General features: G+C 35.9%; 2 protein-coding genes and 1 pseudogene across 5 annotated transcripts; 1 reads left to right on the top strand and 2 right to left on the bottom strand.

Annotated features, from left to right (window-relative positions):
• Window positions 1-165: 165 nt before the first annotated feature.
• Window positions 166-5,383, bottom strand: LOC113773132 (S-formylglutathione hydrolase). 2 transcript variants are annotated; one of them, XM_027317678.1, is made up of 7 exons: window positions 5,086-5,382; window positions 3,882-3,999; window positions 2,299-2,346; window positions 1,853-2,049; window positions 1,409-1,507; window positions 1,254-1,319; window positions 166-573 (listed from the first exon to the last, which is right to left on the bottom strand). In XM_027317678.1, the coding sequence occupies exons 1-7, from the start codon at window positions 5,230-5,232 to the stop codon at window positions 394-396; spliced, it is 855 nt and encodes a 284-aa protein (XP_027173479.1). In that variant the 5' UTR covers window positions 5,233-5,382; the 3' UTR covers window positions 166-393. The 2 variants fall into 2 exon arrangements, with proteins under 2 accessions (XP_027173479.1, XP_027173480.1); XM_027317679.1 differs by lacking the exon at window positions 166-573 and adding an exon at window positions 627-680 and having other exon boundaries at window positions 5,086-5,383.
• A 5,447-nt stretch (window positions 5,384-10,830) lies between these two features.
• Window positions 10,831-15,550, top strand: LOC113774614 (probable glycerol-3-phosphate dehydrogenase [NAD(+)] 1, cytosolic). Of its 3 annotated transcripts, none has more exons than XM_027319185.1 (6): window positions 10,831-11,084; window positions 11,742-12,461; window positions 13,158-13,379; window positions 14,127-14,374; window positions 14,758-14,897; window positions 15,090-15,550. In XM_027319185.1, the coding sequence occupies exons 2-6, from the start codon at window positions 11,804-11,806 to the stop codon at window positions 15,211-15,213; spliced, it is 1,392 nt and encodes a 463-aa protein (XP_027174986.1). In that variant the 5' UTR covers window positions 10,831-11,084; window positions 11,742-11,803; the 3' UTR covers window positions 15,214-15,550. The 3 variants fall into 3 exon arrangements, with proteins under 3 accessions (XP_027174986.1, XP_027174985.1, XP_027174984.1); XM_027319184.1 differs by having other exon boundaries at window positions 10,832-11,084; window positions 11,804-12,461; XM_027319183.1 differs by lacking the exon at window positions 10,831-11,084 and having other exon boundaries at window positions 11,095-12,461.
• Window positions 15,551-15,872: 322 nt separating this feature from the next.
• LOC113773720 lies at window positions 15,873-17,270 on the bottom strand (annotated as a pseudogene).
• Between the last annotated feature and the right edge of the window lie 1,560 nt (window positions 17,271-18,830).

Genomic DNA, 18,830 nt, shown 5'->3' with positions numbered 1-18,830 from the left:
TGGGGAAAAGGAAGGGGGGAGGGGGTGGAAGGGGGAAGGTTAAATTTTGGAATGTTTTTAATGTGGATTCTAAAAATAAGTACGTGGAAAACAATGCGATCCATACAGAGCCATTGAATTTTGATAAAGCTCAGACAGCACCCGCTTTTCATCATTACACTCGACTAAAAATGTAACAAAAGGCAAACCATTTAAAGTCAAAGATCAATATAACATATTAAAGGCATTTTACTTGCCCCCAAGTTACTCCTGCACAGCCCATCCAAGTGTGAATAGGTCTCCAAGGAAACAATTTATCGGAAACCAAGTAGCTGAGCAACTAAAAGCTCAGAACATTTTGAAATTAAAGCCAGGAGACTTGAAAGCTTCACAACCTATACTTGTGTCATTACACTACAGACAAAGGGCTTGAGCATGGTGTCGAATATGATCATCGATAAAGGTGGCAATGAAGTAGTAGGAGTGATCATAACCAGGCTGCATACGTAAGAGAAGTGGAACAGTGGCACTCCTGCAGGCTTCTGCGAAATTGTTTGGCAGCAGCTGATCATGTAAGAATTTATCATCCTCTCCCTGAAAAAGGTGAAATTCCTGGTTAGGAAATCACTAAAAACTCTCTCATTCGTCTCTTTCCCACACAGCTACAACAACGAAAGACCAACAAATTTATCATCCTCTCCCTGCATGCGACGTGATTCAGTACAGCATACTTGATCAATGGAGCGGCGGTTCCCTATGTCTTAACATGCAAGATACAAGGGGAAAATTGTCGATGCCAACAGAGAGAAGCATGTCAACATGAATAGAAAAAACCTTCTACAAGCACCACTGCTAAGCTCTCGAGCTCATGTCCAAAATGCTATAAGATATCTTGCAGCCAAGAACTCAAAACTATCAATTGTTTTGGTTTCTTTTATTCTACAAAGAAATGTGCGCGCTGCTAACAAAATGAGAAGACCATTCTTGATGTCATCCTGATAGTTAAAACTCATAGCTCATAGAGTGGTACATTGATAATTATCCGCATATTGAAAGTGAAGTGCAAAGTTCACCATTCACCAAAAGAGGCACAGCCAGTGAGACCAAGTCTGAAGTGGTAATTGTAAAATGCAACAGGAACAAAAGGAAAAGATACCCGACTATTGTTTTTGAGTTCAGGGTGCACAGTTTCTCGGAGAACTAGAAAAATCAGAAAGATAAAAGTCTGATATATTTGTGCAGAATTAATTAAATGACAAACATTAAGTTGTTACCTGATCAATTAAAATGGTGGCGGAAACATCTTTGAATTTTGATACAAGCAAAGTGGCATCATATTCCTGCACAGTTACAGTAGCAATAACATCTAAGATGTCAACTTAACAGCAATTCAACATGTCATGCCAAAGGGTCACGCTCAAGATTGTACCTCCCAGTCAGCTTTATTTTCACCCAGGTAGTTTGTGAAAGCTTTCTGGCCCCAGGGACAGTTCATAGGATTGACAATTGGTGCAAAAGCTGAAACAGACTGAGAGAATGGAGAAAAATATCAATGACAATAAAGAATTCATTAACAGAGAGATAGAACATAAAATTGTTCTCTATGGTTAGGAGAACACAAAGAGAACTGGAAACGGCAGTAAATTTCAGACATTTTTTGAATTTTTGTTTATAGGATTAACATCTGAAGGCTTACAGAGCTCAAATTGGTACAAGAAGACCTATCATTCATTAACAAATTCTCTCTTGCAGCTGTAATGTAGAACATCAAATTCCCAAGAAGTGTTTTATTTATTTATTATTATTATCATTATTTTTTACTTCACAGTTTATTTTTTACTTCACAGTAAAGCAATATCACAAAAAAAATTACCTTATATTTTTCCAGATTTTTCAGGTAAATTGTAAGTGCTCCATGACCACCCATAGAATGACCAGATATGGATGCCCGAGATGTATCAAGTTGAGGAAAGTTTTCACTAAGGAGAGTTGGCAATTCCTTGACAACATAATCATACATACGCCAATTCTTCCACTTATCTTGCTTTGCATTCAAATAAAACCCAGCACCTGTTTTCCAGATATATCAACTAAATTTTCAGCAAAACACAGTAAAATTCAATAGAAACCCAATGCTTAAACATAAAGCAACAGTTGCAACAAATGAAAAACCCAGGAGATAACACAAATATAGTGCATCTTTTGACAGGGCATAAATATGTACAACATTCTCTCTAAATTGATGGCACTAGTGCATAAGAAATCTAGGCACATGATTCTGAGCTTTTTATCATCAAGAACAGTGTCACTATCGCATACCAACACCAAAATCCCAGCTGTCAGATTCCCCTTCGACATTTAGGCCTCCTGTAACAAACAGACAAGAGATGTTAAAAATCTGGCTTGTACAATCAACAGAAGTCTCAAGTGTGATATCACTTCAAATGCATATGTGTCACCTTTGTCTTGCTTCTTTAACATAAAGACCCAAAAAGCAAAAATGGCAATCATATTACAAGCTTTGTACCTTTAATTCAAACAAAAACACATGTTAACATCTATAAGAATGCAAGGCCTTTTTCCTTTTCTCTTTGCCTTTTCTTTCTTCTATACAGAATATTCCCCAAAGGTGGCCACAAAGTCCTTGCAATCATTCCAAGGTTAGACTTTAATATTGTGCAGCAATTAAGATGGAGGAATTTAGAGATTTCATTTAAAACATGCAAACCAGGCAAATTTTTGATCTCTTTACTGCAGCTTAGATTAGAAAGACAAGGATGCACAGATGGCAAGTAATGAAGATACTTCCTTTATGAAAGACCCACTTAAATAAAGCTTTGATTACAAAAAATAAGACGCCCTCTCGAATTGTGGAAATTCACTTTTAGCAATCATAAATACTACACAGTGAATATCTGTAGCCTTTTTTTTGGACAATAATTTGTCGCCTTAGCATCTGAAATGTTTCTTAGAAAATGCATAATGCTTATGCACCCTCTGAAATTTAAGACAACAATCTTCCTGTAAACTTCAATATGTCAGTGGAGCTCTAAAGACTTGTACATACGTTAGCTATCGCTTGCTTCAAATTCTAGTGCAACTAGAACAGGTTCTGGTTAACTTCTTGGAGTTCCTTAGATTAACAAGCATACGTTGTCCCCTAAGTCTTAATTTATTAGGTCTCTTTATTGCCATGGTGTTGGTTATCTCAGTTCACTTGATCTCAAGTCCACCCAACTCTGAAAGTATTCTGTGCTGAATACCATAGACTTCTAAGAATAAAAGTATTGTATTTGAACTTTTGGGAAGAGGACAGTTGTGTGAAAAGCAAATGCAGGAGGAAGAAAGGCACAGTATAGGAGGTTGCTGCAGTTGCCAGGAGCGAAAGTGATAGAGAAAGGTGGGAAAGGCAGAGAACACGGCTGACCAGCACTAACAGAAGAGCTCAATTTTATAAAACAAAACATAGATTAATAGGAAAAATTTTATAACTTAAGCAAAATACAGAGGGATTGCTGTTTCGTTTTTTCCCTGTATGTACTAAAGTTCCCCAAGCATAATGGAGAAAAACAAACTTCATGACACACAGAAGGACCAAAAGTTTCTTATTTAAGAAGCTTAACATGTTATTTCAAGCAAATAATAGTTTGGTGGCCAAAAGTGTATGATGGATAAAGTTTAGTGGTCCCTTAAGTCTTTGACTTTTTCTTTAAGTCCTAAAACTTGTCTTTGCTCACCTTTCATTCACTACACCATGTATAGGCCTTCGCAAGTGCTTACATGCAGCCAAAGACTTGGAATTTGGGAGGGAAACTAAGATGACATATTGAGGATTCTTCCATTATTGACTAATTCTTTTATAGGATATTCTGAAAAGTATTTCGACGTAAAAAATGACTCACTTGGAGATGTATCTGGAGCAATCAGAGCAACACCTTCAATTGAAGCAACTCTTTGAGCACCAGACTTGATAATGAAGTTCTCATCTGAGCATGTAAGACCAGAGAGCCAGTAAAGCACCTGGACCAAAAAGTTCAAACAGCATCTCAGTGCTCTGTGGGATGATTCCAAAATTTACATCACAATGAATATCAACAAGAAAAAATATCTTAAGAACTTGTAGAGTGAAAGAGGTTTAGCACGTATCCTGTCAATCCAAATAAAAGTTCACATTAGCCCTTTCAACGTTATGTCTTGCATATTAAATCACCAAACTTCTACCATAGGTGAATTAATTATAGTTGATATTGATGCATTGATCTCATTCATATTCTCTTAAACATTTCCTGCGCTGATGGTATATACCAAACAAATCAACAAGGTTGACCATGTAAAGAAGTGTCTCCAACAAAAGGTTCCAGACTATATGCAGTAAATCACCTCTTTTCTTTCTCCACAGGCATAAATGTTTCTTTTCAAATGCAAAGATGCATTCTTTTAGACAAAATGAGTCGTCTAGCAGAATGGGTAGGAACGCTACATACAACATGACGAAACATGAAACACCTTCTCATAGGTCATCAACTAAAAACTACAAAAGAGACTGCCACTAGTAATACCAAGTGGTAAGACAAAAATTTGTATCATAATGCATATCTTATTAACGAGTCTCTTAACACATAAACAAACAGTAAGTATGTATATGTGAGCGAGATTGCATTCCGATATACAGCAAACCAACAACAATCATCATATTCAGAAGCATGAAAGAAAACTCAATTCTGCCTGACTACTCGAATATTCAATACAAGAAATCTATCCAACACCAGAAACACACAAGAAAGAAAATATAAGGAGTAAATAGTTATTTATACTAAAAAAAATTAACAAAAAGTATCAAAAATTATGACATTATTAACCCACAAAGAAAAACAATAACTCAAAAAAGCATAAAAGAACATTCTTTTTCTTTTCAAGCATTTGGAATCATTGGATATAACAGACAAATTTAATAGGTAAAAGCTGAGTCTTTGCAGAAATTGCAGAAGTAAAATCCAAATGGGGAAATCATGCAGATAAAGAAATCTTGAAAGGAAGTAAGAAAAGGGTCTGTTCAGGAAATCAAGGTTTTGGGGGAGGGAGAAGAAGATAAGGAGAGGGACTTACAGGGAATTTGTCAGAAGGGTTAGGAGAAGGTGGGAAGTAAATTGAGAAAGTCATGGAACATCCCAATGTGGGGCTGAAGTGCCTGTATCTCTTGTTGAACCCATCAAACATCTTTGAGCTGCTGATTTCTGTTGGTTTGGAATCCATTGTGGAGTCAACAGTGAGTTCGCTGATTGCTCTATCTCAAGACGAAAAGGGAATGGAAGTCAGCTAGTTTGTGAGTTGAGGATAGAAAAGAAAAGAAGAGAAAGGGTAAGTTATGAGAGAAAAGGAAGGATAAGAAAAGAAGAGAGGAGATTTTAATATTGTTGGGGAGTTTTGAAAAGAAATGGAATGATTTTGGATATATATATTAATAAAATTTTATTCAAAACCTTTGTGAGGATAAAATGGGTACTTTGAAAAAATTTTGTAAGCTTCCATCAGTTTTTCTTCGCTTTCCGCCAGTTTTGATTAGAAAAAATTTTGCACTGTAGCGGCGCTTTGACTTCCCTTCAAGATCCGTTCATTTCTTTTCTTTTCCATCTCACTTAAATGTGCCAAACGTAAGAAAGTCCACCTTTCCCTTTGAAATCTGAACTCCCAAACTAGCTACACTGATGTTTCAGACTGTCTCTCGCTGTTAAGGCTCAAGGGACGGAGGAGAGGGACTGAACTGGAAATATGTAATTACAGAATGGAAAGTAACAAGGGAGCATAGATTGTTGGGATAATATCAGAAACAAACCCTATAGTTTCTCTTAATATCACTTAGCGCTCTTAAGGTTTGAAAAATACCTCTTACCTACCTTACTTTTGTTATTTGTGTAGCAAAATTTAATAAAAATCCCAAACTACTCTTTAGCTAATTTTGCTAAATAAAAATACTCTTAAATAGCTTTGTTTACTAAAAAAAAAAAAGAAAAGAACCACCATCTAAAAAAAAATCTTTAGTTGTACCACCACATCACAAAGTTATAGTCCATAACAATATAAATTTAAAAAATAAAAAATATTTATAAAGAAATATACTAGCACCAATTCAATTTTATATACTCAAAACAGATTTCTTATGAACCTTTTTTTTCCTCAATCTCTTTTCAACCCATGGCATAAACCTTTAAGTTGTACTAAATTATTATAAAATTTAATCCAAAATAAATAAAGAAATCATACCCCATTTTATCATAATCACAAAAAGAAAAAGATAAATAAAATTCAAGGTATTATAATTTATAAATAAAAAATCGTATAGTCATCTGAAAAAATAAGTAAAAGAGAATGTTAGAGAAATTGGAAAGAGAAGAATGTGACTTTTGATTTTTTTTTTCTTTAATTTTTTGAGTTCCATTTATTTGATATATAAATTATGTACCAAGTTAGGTTTAATATAATTATTTTATAATTACGAGAGAATGTAAGTGATATTTTTAAAATCTTAAAAGTACTAGATGATATTAAGAGAAATCTCAGGGGAGATTTCTGATATTATCCCTAGATTGTTTTTGCTTGCAAATGGATAGTTTCGTATGATCAATTTTAGGCTTAAATACGAAAATACGATGCCTCTGCAATTAGGCATGAGTAGCAAATAATCTCAATTTTCATGTACTCATAGAATACACAGGTAGACTCCATCAAACACTAATTTAAAATTTTCGTCTACACAAACAAGAAAAAGACCAATATACCATGGATAATTAATACAGTGCCAATTTTTCTCTTTCATCGCCAGAGGGGATAAATCTCATTTCAAATTTACCTTTCCATTAGAAGAAAATCATAATCATGTGACGAGAAAACATGCCATTTTGCAAAATTTGTTTGACATGTGTGATAAAAATGTCATTTCACACAATTTTCTAGTACTTCATACACATCTTAATTTTCTTAAGTTGACCTTATAAGGAGGAGGGTTAGATTGGATGGTAACGTAAGAGGAGGAGGTTGTAAATTTAAAACCTTCCACTTAAAAAAATTTGACCTTATATATATTTCTTGTTTTTGTGCAAAAAGTTTATGTATATGCAGTTCTAAGAGTCGATATTTTTTTTGTAGTATTTTTTTTTGAATATCTTATTTGTGTTATTGTTATTTTGCCATTTTTTAGGATTAGAATTTTATGTCTGTGTAGCCAAATAATAGCAAGAATTGAGCAGTTTTGGCTTCATATCGGAAAGCATCAACAACATAACATGAAGCTATTAGGTACTAGCAATTTTCAGAACAATTTTTTTTTTTTTTTTTGGTTATCAAGGAGAGCTAAGCAGCTCAGTACATAGATACTAAACGTGGGGTAGTTACTCCCGCAATATCCAAGTTCATCCATCTCCGAACTATATCCGGTGAACTCTGTAAATGATATAACCTGACTCCTTATTGAAGCTATCTTTAGCTAAACAATCCGCACTATTGTTTCCTTCTCGCCAAATATACTATTATTGTTTCCTTATTGAGGTAAATATCTTTACCTCCCATTCCTTGTGTCTCTACTGATCAATTTGTTTTAGCAGATTAGAGTAAGGGCTCAAGTGAGGTGGCTTGTCCAGAAGCAAAATCGCAGCCTTTGAGTCCGTTTCGACAATTTTCAGAACAACTTTATCCTTATGAGAAAGTGTTCTATCAAAGCCATTAATTACGCTAACAACGTTGAGGGTATTTTTATGTGATATATATTTATTAGTCTTCAAGAAATATTGTGTGTATTTTATGAATATAGAGGGTATTTTTTTTTTTGAAGGATATAGAGGGTGATTTACTTACTGCTCATTTCTGATAGCAAGGAACATTTCGTATTTAACCCTAACTCTGATCGCCTCTGTATCATTTGGAGTCTCTATTGAAGAATCATTTGGCATTATGGTTCCCTTTATAATTATACCTTTAACAAATTTTGCCCTAGTCCATGTCCTTGAATTGAGTGCCCGATGCCCTGAAAGTGTATTCTTCTTTATTGGAACGCCACAAGGAGAGTGAGCTTTTTAAGGTGTATTATTTGAAACTTAGTAGTATTTTCCAAGAAATTATGAGAATTAATTAGCAAAAGATTATAAGAAATAATAGACATTGTTAGGAATGATAATGAACCATTTATGCCCAAAAAAAAAAAGCAAGGAGATAGCGTTGGGGTAAGTCTTCCTCAATCTTTTTTTTAAAAAAAAATTTTCTAACAAGATAAGGGTGAAATTTAAGAAATGAGGAAGGAACAGATAAATTACTATCCAAAACTTTTATGAGTCTGAGACGTCAACCAGGTTTTCCCTCAATTCCCCCCTCCCCTTCCCTCCCAAAAAAAAATCAACAAAACTTTGTGGGTATTCATTTCTAGTCGATATGAAATTTGTTTAAAAAGAATTCCTTTCAAATGTTTGAATACATATTAATTGTTGAGCATAATAAAATAGTCGGAAATCTTTACACAACGAATAAAAGAGATGGTGCCCCTCCTGGGCAGCTCGTTTGGTCACGACAACCCCTTGGAAGTCGTTGTCCAACTCTCCTACCAGGGATCGAGTCCCAGTGGTTATCGTGTTCGAGGAGACGGTGCCTCTCCTCCCGGGTCGGAGTGGGATTAATCGGGCTCCGTAAGGATTGACCCGGACACCCACTCCGTCAGCAAAAAAAAAGAAAAAAAAAAGATTGTAACATATAGAGTTTAACACTCCGGATGCAAGGAGCTAGCTAGTAGTCCTGGTGGAAGAGTCTATTAAGGCAGAAAAGAACAATTGCACTCAAAAGTCAAAAAAGGGACTCAGCAATTGACGTTGTTTCGGTTACTTACATAAAGTTTCTTGATGTTGGGTGCGACCTCTAGCGGACGCTTAGATTTAATTTCATTTGACCGGACTAGTGACTGACAAATTAAAAACAATTAAGCATTTCAAATCAGTCTTTAACTTCCTTTTAAGAAAAAGTTAGTCTTTAACTTGTACTTCTCTAAAGATTTTGTTGCCTTTTGTAAAGATTTTGTTGCCTAATCCTTCTAGGACACGGCCCCAATAAAATCTCCACCTACTTCACCTATTATTCACCTATTATCAAGCAAGACAAGCTATTTAAAATTGATTCCACAAAGGAATTAAAACACGGACATATCTGTTTTATGGATTGCTCTCGGGGATGCCAATATTCTGGTTTTTGCTCGAGCTCATTATAGTTCATATATATATTATATATATAAGTAAATATTATGTACACTGACAGTGTATACATTATCATCGTTGAATTCATGACATATATTTAAAAGTTGAATTTCAAATTTAAATTTTGACATTTTGTATAATTATTATTTATTCAACGCTGACAGTGTATACATAATTAGTATAGAAAAAATTAATCATATATATATATGCATATATTTTAGTAAGTAGGAGATTTTAAATTCATGACCTTTTGCTTACAATCATGCGCACGTTACCGTCCAACCTAACCCTTTTCCATAGAACATGCTTATGCTTAATTTCAGACAACGAAAGACAATTATGAATTTATGTATGATCTGAGTTCTTGTCGTCGAAACTTGGATGTAAACTCAGACCTAAATCCTACCTAGACGGCCATGACACGCACACATAACTGCAAATGTAGGCATGGACATAAATGAAGCATTTGAAGGAATGAGAACTAACTACTTAGTTGATACATTCATCAGTTTTGCTCTTTGCAAATGGTGAGGCGATTGATTGCCAAATTTCTTTATGGCAAATTTGGACCATTAATTCATGAATATCGCCAAATTAATTTGATAAAAATTGAGCTGTGAGCCTGTGACCGACCCCATATGTAAGTGATTTATGGACTTTGTCGGTTCGCCACGTATGGAACCAAAACTTTATCTGACAACTACTAATAGCCTGATCTCTACGTAACTTCTAATTCATCGTCCAATAAATATTTGGGTGCATCATAATGCTAAACAGTAATCGTGTGTGCTCCAAGGCCTCCATTGGTCCTAAAAATAGATAAAATTCTGTCCCACAAAACTAAACAATGATAACTTCATCTGAAATTTTATCATGCCAGTTATATATATATATATATATTATTTGTCTACTTTTACCAAAAGTGAGATTTAAAAAACGAGAGAGGGAAAATAAGAAATTGAATCTAAAAATTCTAATTTATGAAATCTCGACCTTAATCAAATGATAATAATATAGTACAATATGTTCTTAATAAATACTACTAGTCGAAAAATGAGTCAATTTCTTAAAAAGAGAGAAAGAGAGAATTGGCAGTAAACTATGACCTTTGTGTTTTGATTACCAATATGCCAAGTAATTGGACAGTGGAAAGAAGCATTTATCATCCGATTGAATAGAACAAGAAAAGGAAAAACAACCAACGGTGACATTTGGCTGTTGACCACCACAAAGACCGTAAAAGTAGGAGTAGATTTCGAATCAGGTTTCGAATCTCGGCATCCATAATGTAGAAGTAGAGTAGATGTAGGTGCAAAAGATTGGAGAGAAGGATAAAGGAAAAAAAAAAGAAAAGAAAAGAAAAGAAATCCTCATTGTCCTAGAAAGCCCTCAAGTCAGGTCACTACCTTCCCTCCAATTTAATGACCGTTGGGGAAGTTGGCAGCTCCTCCTCATCAAATCTTTAATGCCATGGGGTTGGGGGGCACCCCTCCCAATTCAGCAATTTCCATCCAACATTTAACTCTCTTTTTCCCTCACTACATTTATTAGCACTAAAAAATTTGTGGTACATAATTTATAAATGAGCACATAATTTGGTAAGAAATTAACGTAGAAGTTGTATATAGTTTCCATAAATTTTCTTTGACAAATCAATTTTCAGTTTCATGAACTTAATTGGGTCATGAGATTCTTGTTTCAGAATACTAATACATTACTCATACACATGCCATTTTCATGTTTCTATCTCGCACGAAATTCTTTAGCTTACAACAAAGGTTGCAGGGTCTACATGACTAGAGATTTTTAATTGATTGATATTTTTCTTATTCATTTTCTTGAGTTTTGATTCGGCCCTGCAGCAATCAACAACTGAAGGTTAGAATTCTTTTGCTTGCTTTGTTTATTCTTGGTTTTATCTTTTTGGTAGATGAACTAACTCGGGCGGATACTACAAGGCTGCATTTATTTTACAGCACAATTTTAGTCAATTATATATGTCCATTCACTGGTTACCAAGAAACTTGCATAGACAATTACATCATTCATTTGATCCGGTTTTGTCACTTTTACTTGGTCTAGAAGAAGTTTAAATACAATAGAATGGTTGGTTTGAAAATCTGAGTGGAGGGAGATGAAAGATTAGTTCTGATTTAGGTGAAAATCCTACTAGTATAGAATCTGTTCTGTTCTTATCCTGACCATCAGGGCAGGTCACTTCTTCAGAATTTAATTACTGGGATAGAAAGATCATGGTTCATAGTATAAAATTTTGAAGTGTATTCCAACATAAGGATTGCGCAGTTGAGAAGACTCGTGCATTTGTAGTTGGATTCTTGGGTAGAACTAGACTTTCATGGAATATCTTGTTTAGGTGAGAAGAATCAAATGAGTTGGGATTTTTGTGATGCAACACAAGAAAAATCTCATTGTTAATTTAAGCCCCTGATTGTTTTATAGTAGTAACAAGAATCAGATTTTGGACCTGAAAACAAAGGTTAGGTACCATTTTGAAGCGCTTCTTCATACCCGTAGGTTTTGATTGGTTCTCCACATTACCCCTGTTCATTAATTGTGCTAACTTTGGTTGAGGAAAGATGGTTGGAAGTATTGAAGTGGCGAATCATAGGGTGCATTTGAATGGTGCAATACAGCATCAAAATGGTTTTGAAGAGAAGCTTGATGAGCTTCGACGATTGTTGGGCAAGGCTGATGGTGATTTGTTGAGGATTGTTGGCGTTGGAGCAGGTGCATGGGGTAGTGTTTTTGCAGCTTTGCTCCAAGATAGCTATGGCCAGTTCAGAGATAAGGTTCAGATCAGGATATGGAGAAGGCCAGGAAGGGCAGTTGATAGAGCCACAGCAGAGCGTTTATTCGAGGTAATCAACTCAAGGGAGGATGTATTAAGGAGGTTGATCAGGCGATGCGCATATTTGAAGTATGTTGAGGCAAGATTGGGTGATCGCACACTGTATGCTGATGAGATTCTAAAAGATGGCTTCTGCTTGAACATGATTGACACACCACTCTGTCCTTTGAAGGTTGTCACTAACTTGCAGGAGGCTGTTTGGGATGCCGACATTGTGGTGAATGGATTGCCTTCTACAGAAACACAGGAAGTGTTTGTGGAAATCAGCAGGTACTGGAAAGAAAGAATAACGAAGCCGATTATTATTTCTTTGGCTAAGGGTATAGAGGCTGAACTGGATCCTGTTCCTCGTATAATAACCCCTACGCAGATGATCATTCGTGCAAGTAAGAATGCCCATCTTTTAATTCGCGTTTTTTAATCATCCTTGAATCTTTTCATCATGCAGGTGTGTACTTCTTTCAAACATTTGTGCTTATCAAATTTCTAACAATAATACAGACAGGTAAAATATGAAACAGTTATAGAACTAGAATTCAGTTGAGAAATGAGAATCAATATAACATTTTATTAATCATTCCAATGTAGCAAGTGCTTCAATTACATGCAAAGGAAGGCTCAGTGGGATATTAATCTCTGGGATTTTCTTTGCTTATATAGGTTCAGTTTTGATGAGATGATTTTTAATATAGTTTGTTAAGGTATCCAGAAATCCCCCAAATATCAATAGATCTCAATGACATCCGTCTCTACTCAAGGAAAAGCACATAAGCATCCTGAGCTCAAGAAAGATTTGTTTACAGAGACGCAAACTGTAATTCCTCGAGTGAAGTAGTTTTCGGAAACTTGATCTACCATGTGTGCATGACACACATCATAATTAGACAATAATATGACAGCCAGCAGTGTGCTTAAAATGAAGACTCCTTTTGCTTCTAATTCGACATGCTTTTCCATATCATTTCAACTGAAAAGTGTTGGAAATCTAGGGTTCATATCTTCAAGACACCTGAATGTCACCTTTCATACTTTCTTATCCGTGGGGTAAAGTTTTTATATATTCGACTCATATCTGCCTCTAGGTGGAGTACCAATAGAGAACATTCTCTATCTTGGTGGACCAAACATTGCCTCAGAGATTTATGACAAGGAATATGCTAATGCTCGAATTTGTGGCGCTGAAAAATGGAGAATACCACTCGCAAAGTTCTTGAGGCAGCCTTACTTCATTGTATGGGACAACAGTGACCTTGTCACACATGAAGTTATGGGCGGCTTGAAGAATGTTTATGCTATAGGTGCAGGTAAGTCTAATTTCTACAATGATTTCGAAAAAGACTCGTCTAACTATGATCAAACTTTTGATTGATCTTTTAGCTATTCTAGAATTCATTTATCCCTAGAAAAACCAGAAGAAATCCAAAAAAAAAAAAAAAAACTGTATGGTTATCCAAGTCTCCAGAGGTAGTAATTGCTCACTCTCTTTTTCCCTGTCATTGAAGTTTGTAAGCCAAAAGAAAACAAGTATCACAATCATCTGAGATAAGACACCAATTATGTTGTCTCACTCAGGAAATTGAGTTCTATATCTGCAACATTTTCTGATTATTGGCATCCCCTATGATTTTGTTTATGACTTGAAGAATAGCTGCAGTGGTCAGATGCTTTTAGCATGTGACACCAATTATGTTGTCATTCACACCCTGAGCAGATTGAGTTCTGTCTCTGCAACATTTTCTGGTTATTGGCATTCCTTAACATTTTGTTTATGACTTGAGCAATGGCTGTAGCAATCAGATGCTTTCAGCATGCATGCCCATATATAGAGGGACAGTAGAATGATGAAGAAAAAAAGCTGGCACCATTTTATCTTTTTGATTGGGAAAATGGGAAGGAGTTTTGGCTACAGAGTCAATGATTTGTAACATAATTGAGCAAAGGATTCTGCATTTAGTTCACTGTTGAATAAATTATAATCCTTCTCAGGTAGTAAATTAAAATAGCAGTTCTCTTCTCTGGATTCAAATCCCGAGTTTTCATTTTCTCCTCAGGAATGATTGCAGCACTAACTAATGAAAGTGCTACCAGCAAGTCAGTATATTTCGCACATTGTACTTCAGAAATGATTTTCATCACCCATTTATTGACGGAAGAACCAGAGAAGCTTGCAGGCCCTTTACTCGCCGACACTTACGTAACCTTGTTGAAGGGGCGCAATGCCTGGTATGGTCAGATGATAGCCAAGGGAGAATTAAGCCTGGATATGGGGGATAGCATCAGCGGCAAAGGGACAATTCAGGTATATTTTGTCTCTCTCTTGTACTCATAACAGGAACTTGATATAATTAAATAGCTACTTTCACTTGCACTTAACCTGGAGGATATTCTTCTCACAGGAAATTCCTGTGTTTATTAACATTTCTTCCATATCTTTGTAGCTATGTAACATCATAGGTAGCTCATTATTAATATTAAATGTACCTCCAAGAATATCTAACATATAATGATACGAGTCCTAGAGACGTGACAATTTAAAATTTAAGCATCCATAACATATCCATTCATATAAACACAGTAAACTAGCCTAAGAACTTCTAAATAAGGCCTTGGGGGTGTATTTTCAAGCAATTGGAAGCCTTCAAACTTTTATGAACTTATATTATTAGTTTCTACTATTTTCAGGGGGTCTCTGCTGTGGGGGCATTTTATGAACTTCTAAGTCAGTCTAGTCTAAGTGTATTGCATCCTGAGGATAACAAGCCTGTTGCGCCAGTCGAGCTCTGCCCCATCTTGAAGACACTGTACAAAATACTAATAACAAGGTAATGGTTTTGAGCTTGCTGAATTATCAATGCTGCTTAAGCCTAAATCTGGGTATGCATCTGAGTTTTCAAGTTACATACTGGGAATTATTATCAAGCTGAATTATTATCCTCGATACAGTAAAGAAAAGGTCGAGTTTTCTGATCATAGCAAATAACGCTATTCTGCTAATGCTTATATTGTAACTCCAGAGAACAAGGAGTACGGGCCATTCTTCAGGCACTAAGGGATGAAAATCTGAATGATCCCCGGGACAGAATAGAGATTGCACAAACTCATGCTTTCTACAGGCCTTCGCTTCTTGGGCAGCCTTGATCTGCAGGGCGACAAATTAAAGAGTGACTAAAGTTGAATAAGTGTATAAATTGCTTCGGATGGCATTTAGAATATTGTCAATGTGACCTCTTCTTTTGAACTTATTTTTTACTCTGGAGTCAAATGCAGCAACATGCACAATGCAATTTGCAGTGAAATACTTCTTAATCAGCAAATTCCATACTGAGATTTCCTAGATGCATACAGAACTCTGCAGAAAGCCATAGCTTCCAGGTTCTATTTTTAGATTCTATGAACTGTTACTTCTGGATGCTGATGATTATCCCAAATCCACACACATATTGCAAAGGCAATCACACTTTTCAGCCCCTAGCCATTTTTATTTGCAGCACTTGGTCTAGATAGCAAGTTGAACTTCATAGTTATTACATACTTTGTTTGATGAAATTTAAGAACCACAGAAAGATGCTTGCAAGCTAATTATGCCGTAATTGAAGTGAATATTACTCCACCATCTACTTTTAAGTTATGCCCCTAATAGGACTTAGGAGGCAAACAGAAAAGCTATCATTCCTCTCATATTCACCAAACAAGTCAAAATAAGTTTCTTGGTTCATTTAACTAAGTCAAAGTAATAGCACTAATAAACACTAATAAGCTTTAACAATACCTTTCAACTCTTAGTTTACTTAGGAGTTCTAGCTTCTAGTATGAAGTACCATATCCTCCAAGTTCGCCAAAGCTTCTTTCAATTGATCCTGTCCAGCATAACTTGTATGGGATAAAGTCGTATCCAGTAGACTCATCTTTGTGATGGATGGAATTTCCAGACCTTCAATCAGTTCTGTAATGGACTGTCGGATCAACCATTTTCCTCTTTCCTTGAGTTCCTTCAGTTTCTCCTAATACGGCACCCCCAAGGCGGCTTTTACTTCATAGATATCCATCAACGCTTGTATTATTTGTGCAAGACAATCCTTCATGTTCTTGAAAGTCTTTACTAAATAATCTTCATCGACCTCAAGCTTTTGACAGTCTTTCAATGTATTCCTACAACCGAAATATGAAAGTGCTAAACACTTCCCCAATTGTCTCAGGAAAGTAGAATTGGTACTGAAATCCCTGTGGCACTTTGTAATCTGTAACAACTCGCTTAAACCGAATAATTCTAAAATAGCCTTTGCAAGGTTGTCTTTGCTTCTGACAAATCTAATCCGCCTACACCATCTTCCTCATCCTGCTTCTGCTCAAAGGGAAACCAATAACCCGTCATTCCAAGCTTAAAGATATCAGTTAAAATGCTGTTAAACCGTTTTATAGTTTTGCGAAGTTTGTAAATGTACTCATGACGTTTAAATTGATCAGAAAAGGAAGGACTGACAAAACCAATTCCGAAAGAGGTTACTAACTCCTTTGCAATGTCTTCCAAGTCCATGCATGGGGAGTTTATTAGTTAACCTATACCACATTCACTAGCTGCGGTACTAAAAGTCCCGAGCATCTTAACTTCTGCGATCTGCTGCCTGTCTTCTCTTAACATGTGTGCATACCCCGCCACTAGTTCTCCCACAGTTGTTGCCAATATATCCCATATTTCCCTTGAGTCCTCTGCATACGTTTTCAGCGATGATTGTGATGTTGATGGCTCTAATTCCCCTTCTTTATGAATAATATCCATCGCAATATGAGCATTCTCCTCAGCTAAGTCGCATATTTTTATTAATCACATCATCCATGACTGGGAACAAGAATTTATCCAGTGCCTCTCTCATCATAAAAGCGAAAGCCGATCATTAATGTTCAGAAGTGAAAGAAAGAAGGAAAAGTTGAAAGATTATGGCTAAATCAGTATCCGACTTGCACCTTTCTTTCAGAAAATGTTCCACGGCTTTGACAGGAACATTGTTAGTCTTGTGTTCCTCGATTTTTCTGACTTCTTTAGCATCATTCAGGCTAAATTCATCAACCAGGTTTACCAAACTTTTCTCAACCTTTTCATCCAGGCATGCCAACTTCATCACTACAGGAATACGTGAAATCCTCAACAACCATTTATGAATACAACAACCCGACAATGGATCAAGAAAATACTCCATCAGTAAACCCAACCTTCTCTCTTCGAAAGTATGATAATCTTTATGATCAAGCAGTTGTTCGAAAGACTGTAAACTAGGGTTCTAAACTACTACTAGAATCTGCATGTTCAACAGAACAATCAGTAGTAGTTGTAGTTGAGGTCTTCACCTTGGGAACAAATTTTGTAGCCTGTTTACAAGTATAGTTGCATTTAGACCAACTTTTGCCAGTTTGAAACGAAGCATTTGGGAAACGAATATAGTTTGGATTTGCAAGATTTAGGGTTTGAAACCTGATTGGGGTGGAATAGGAAGCCAACTGAGGATTTGTAGTCGAAACCATAAAACTGGCATTTAGTTCCATCCCGCTAATGTTGTTTATGTTCTCCACGGACTAATATTTTAATACTAGGCAATTCTTATTGCTTTAACTAGTGTGGATTGAATCATAAGAGATGTAGAATCCTAAGTTCGGAAGGGTTTTTGCAGTGTGTTACTGAGTGGGGTTTAATAATGGTAACAATTCATGTTATCGAAATCTTTCTTGTAAAGTTGCAGTAATGGTAATCGAATAGTTAAACGTACCCAAAGATTTATATTTGATTCTGTGGACAGTAAAGGCACCGGACCTGTAATTATAATGGCAGCATATATTACCTCTGATGTAGTGTTGCATTTGGGAACCTCTATGTTCCAACAGAATAATTTGATGGTGTCACTCAATCATTCAACACATTAACTTGTGTCCTGAAATTTACTAAGTATTGCATTTCTATCATAATTTCTTTATGGCTTGAACCAAGATAAGGTCTGTTGTAGACCTGTTCCATCCATAGATGATCTCACAAGCATGCTTGTGAGATGGTCCATGGATGGAAAGGGTCCACATCAGAAAAAAGCTCAGCAAGAAGATACTTTTAGGTTGCAGCCCTTGAATTGTGTGGGTAGTCAAATTCTAAAAGAAAGTTAAGAAACAACACCTTAACCAAAGGGCGTCTTTACCTCCTAAATTATGAATAGAAAAAATTGCTTCAGCAACATCATACATAAACAGAGGTTTTACATTTCATCTGGAATTAAGAAAATAAAGCAGCTCAGGAATGAATGCAGCACTGACTGATGGAACTGCTGCCAGGCACCGGCAAGTCAGTAGAATTTGCTGATTGTACTTCAATTCATTTGGATGTAGAGTATCAGTTCATATCATTAGGAGTATAGTTTCATAGCTTGCAAACTTCCATGAAGATCATTAGGAGTATAGTTTCAATGGATGGAAGTCTTTAACTTTTCCCCAAAGAAAGACTTGGATGCATAATCAAAGAACTTAGAAAACCAAAAGGAAAGCAGGGAATTCATCTTTTAACAAACTTTACACTAGACATACCCCGGCAAAGTAATAGCACTTATCATGGGATTCAGAAAACTAAGATGAGCCAATTGCCTAGCAGTGGAAATCGTGGGACTCAGAAAACTAAGATGAGAAGTAATATTATTTACCTCCTTCTGATTCTATGGAAATGGAATTAGATGGCTGTATGAAGTCTCATGAAAGTAGTGAACCTTCTTACTCTCCTTACCACA

The sequence above is a fragment of the Coffea eugenioides genome, chromosome 6 (genome assembly GCF_003713205.1).
Source record: "Coffea eugenioides isolate CCC68of chromosome 6, Ceug_1.0, whole genome shotgun sequence".
Lineage (NCBI taxonomy): Eukaryota > Viridiplantae > Streptophyta > Magnoliopsida > Gentianales > Rubiaceae > Coffea > Coffea eugenioides.
The sequence above is the reverse complement of the archived record's forward strand: the minus strand, read 5'-3'. Positions and strand labels throughout refer to the sequence as shown.

What these genes read in the sequence shown, in the direction of transcription:
- LOC113773132 (XM_027317678.1), bottom strand. Translation starts at nt 5,232, where the DNA reads ATGGATTCCAAACCAACAGAAATCAGCAGCTCAAAGATGTTTGATGGG. An exon ending in ACCCTTCTGACAAATTCCCT is followed by an intron (nt 4,000 to 5,085) that starts GTAAGTCCCTCT and finishes TTTTTGGTCCAG; the next exon opens with GTGCTTTACTGGCTCTCTGG. An exon ending in AAAATAAAGCTGACTGGGAG is followed by an intron (nt 1,320 to 1,408) that starts GTACAATCTTGA and finishes GTAACTGTGCAG; the next exon opens with GAATATGATGCCACTTTGCT.
- LOC113774614 (XM_027319185.1), top strand. Translation starts at nt 11,804, where the DNA reads ATGGTTGGAAGTATTGAAGTGGCGAATCATAGGGTGCATTTGAATGGT. An exon ending in GCAGATGATCATTCGTGCAA is followed by an intron (nt 12,462 to 13,157) that starts GTAAGAATGCCC and finishes ATCTGCCTCTAG; the next exon opens with GTGGAGTACCAATAGAGAAC. An exon ending in TACAAAATACTAATAACAAG is followed by an intron (nt 14,898 to 15,089) that starts GTAATGGTTTTG and finishes TTGTAACTCCAG; the next exon opens with AGAACAAGGAGTACGGGCCA.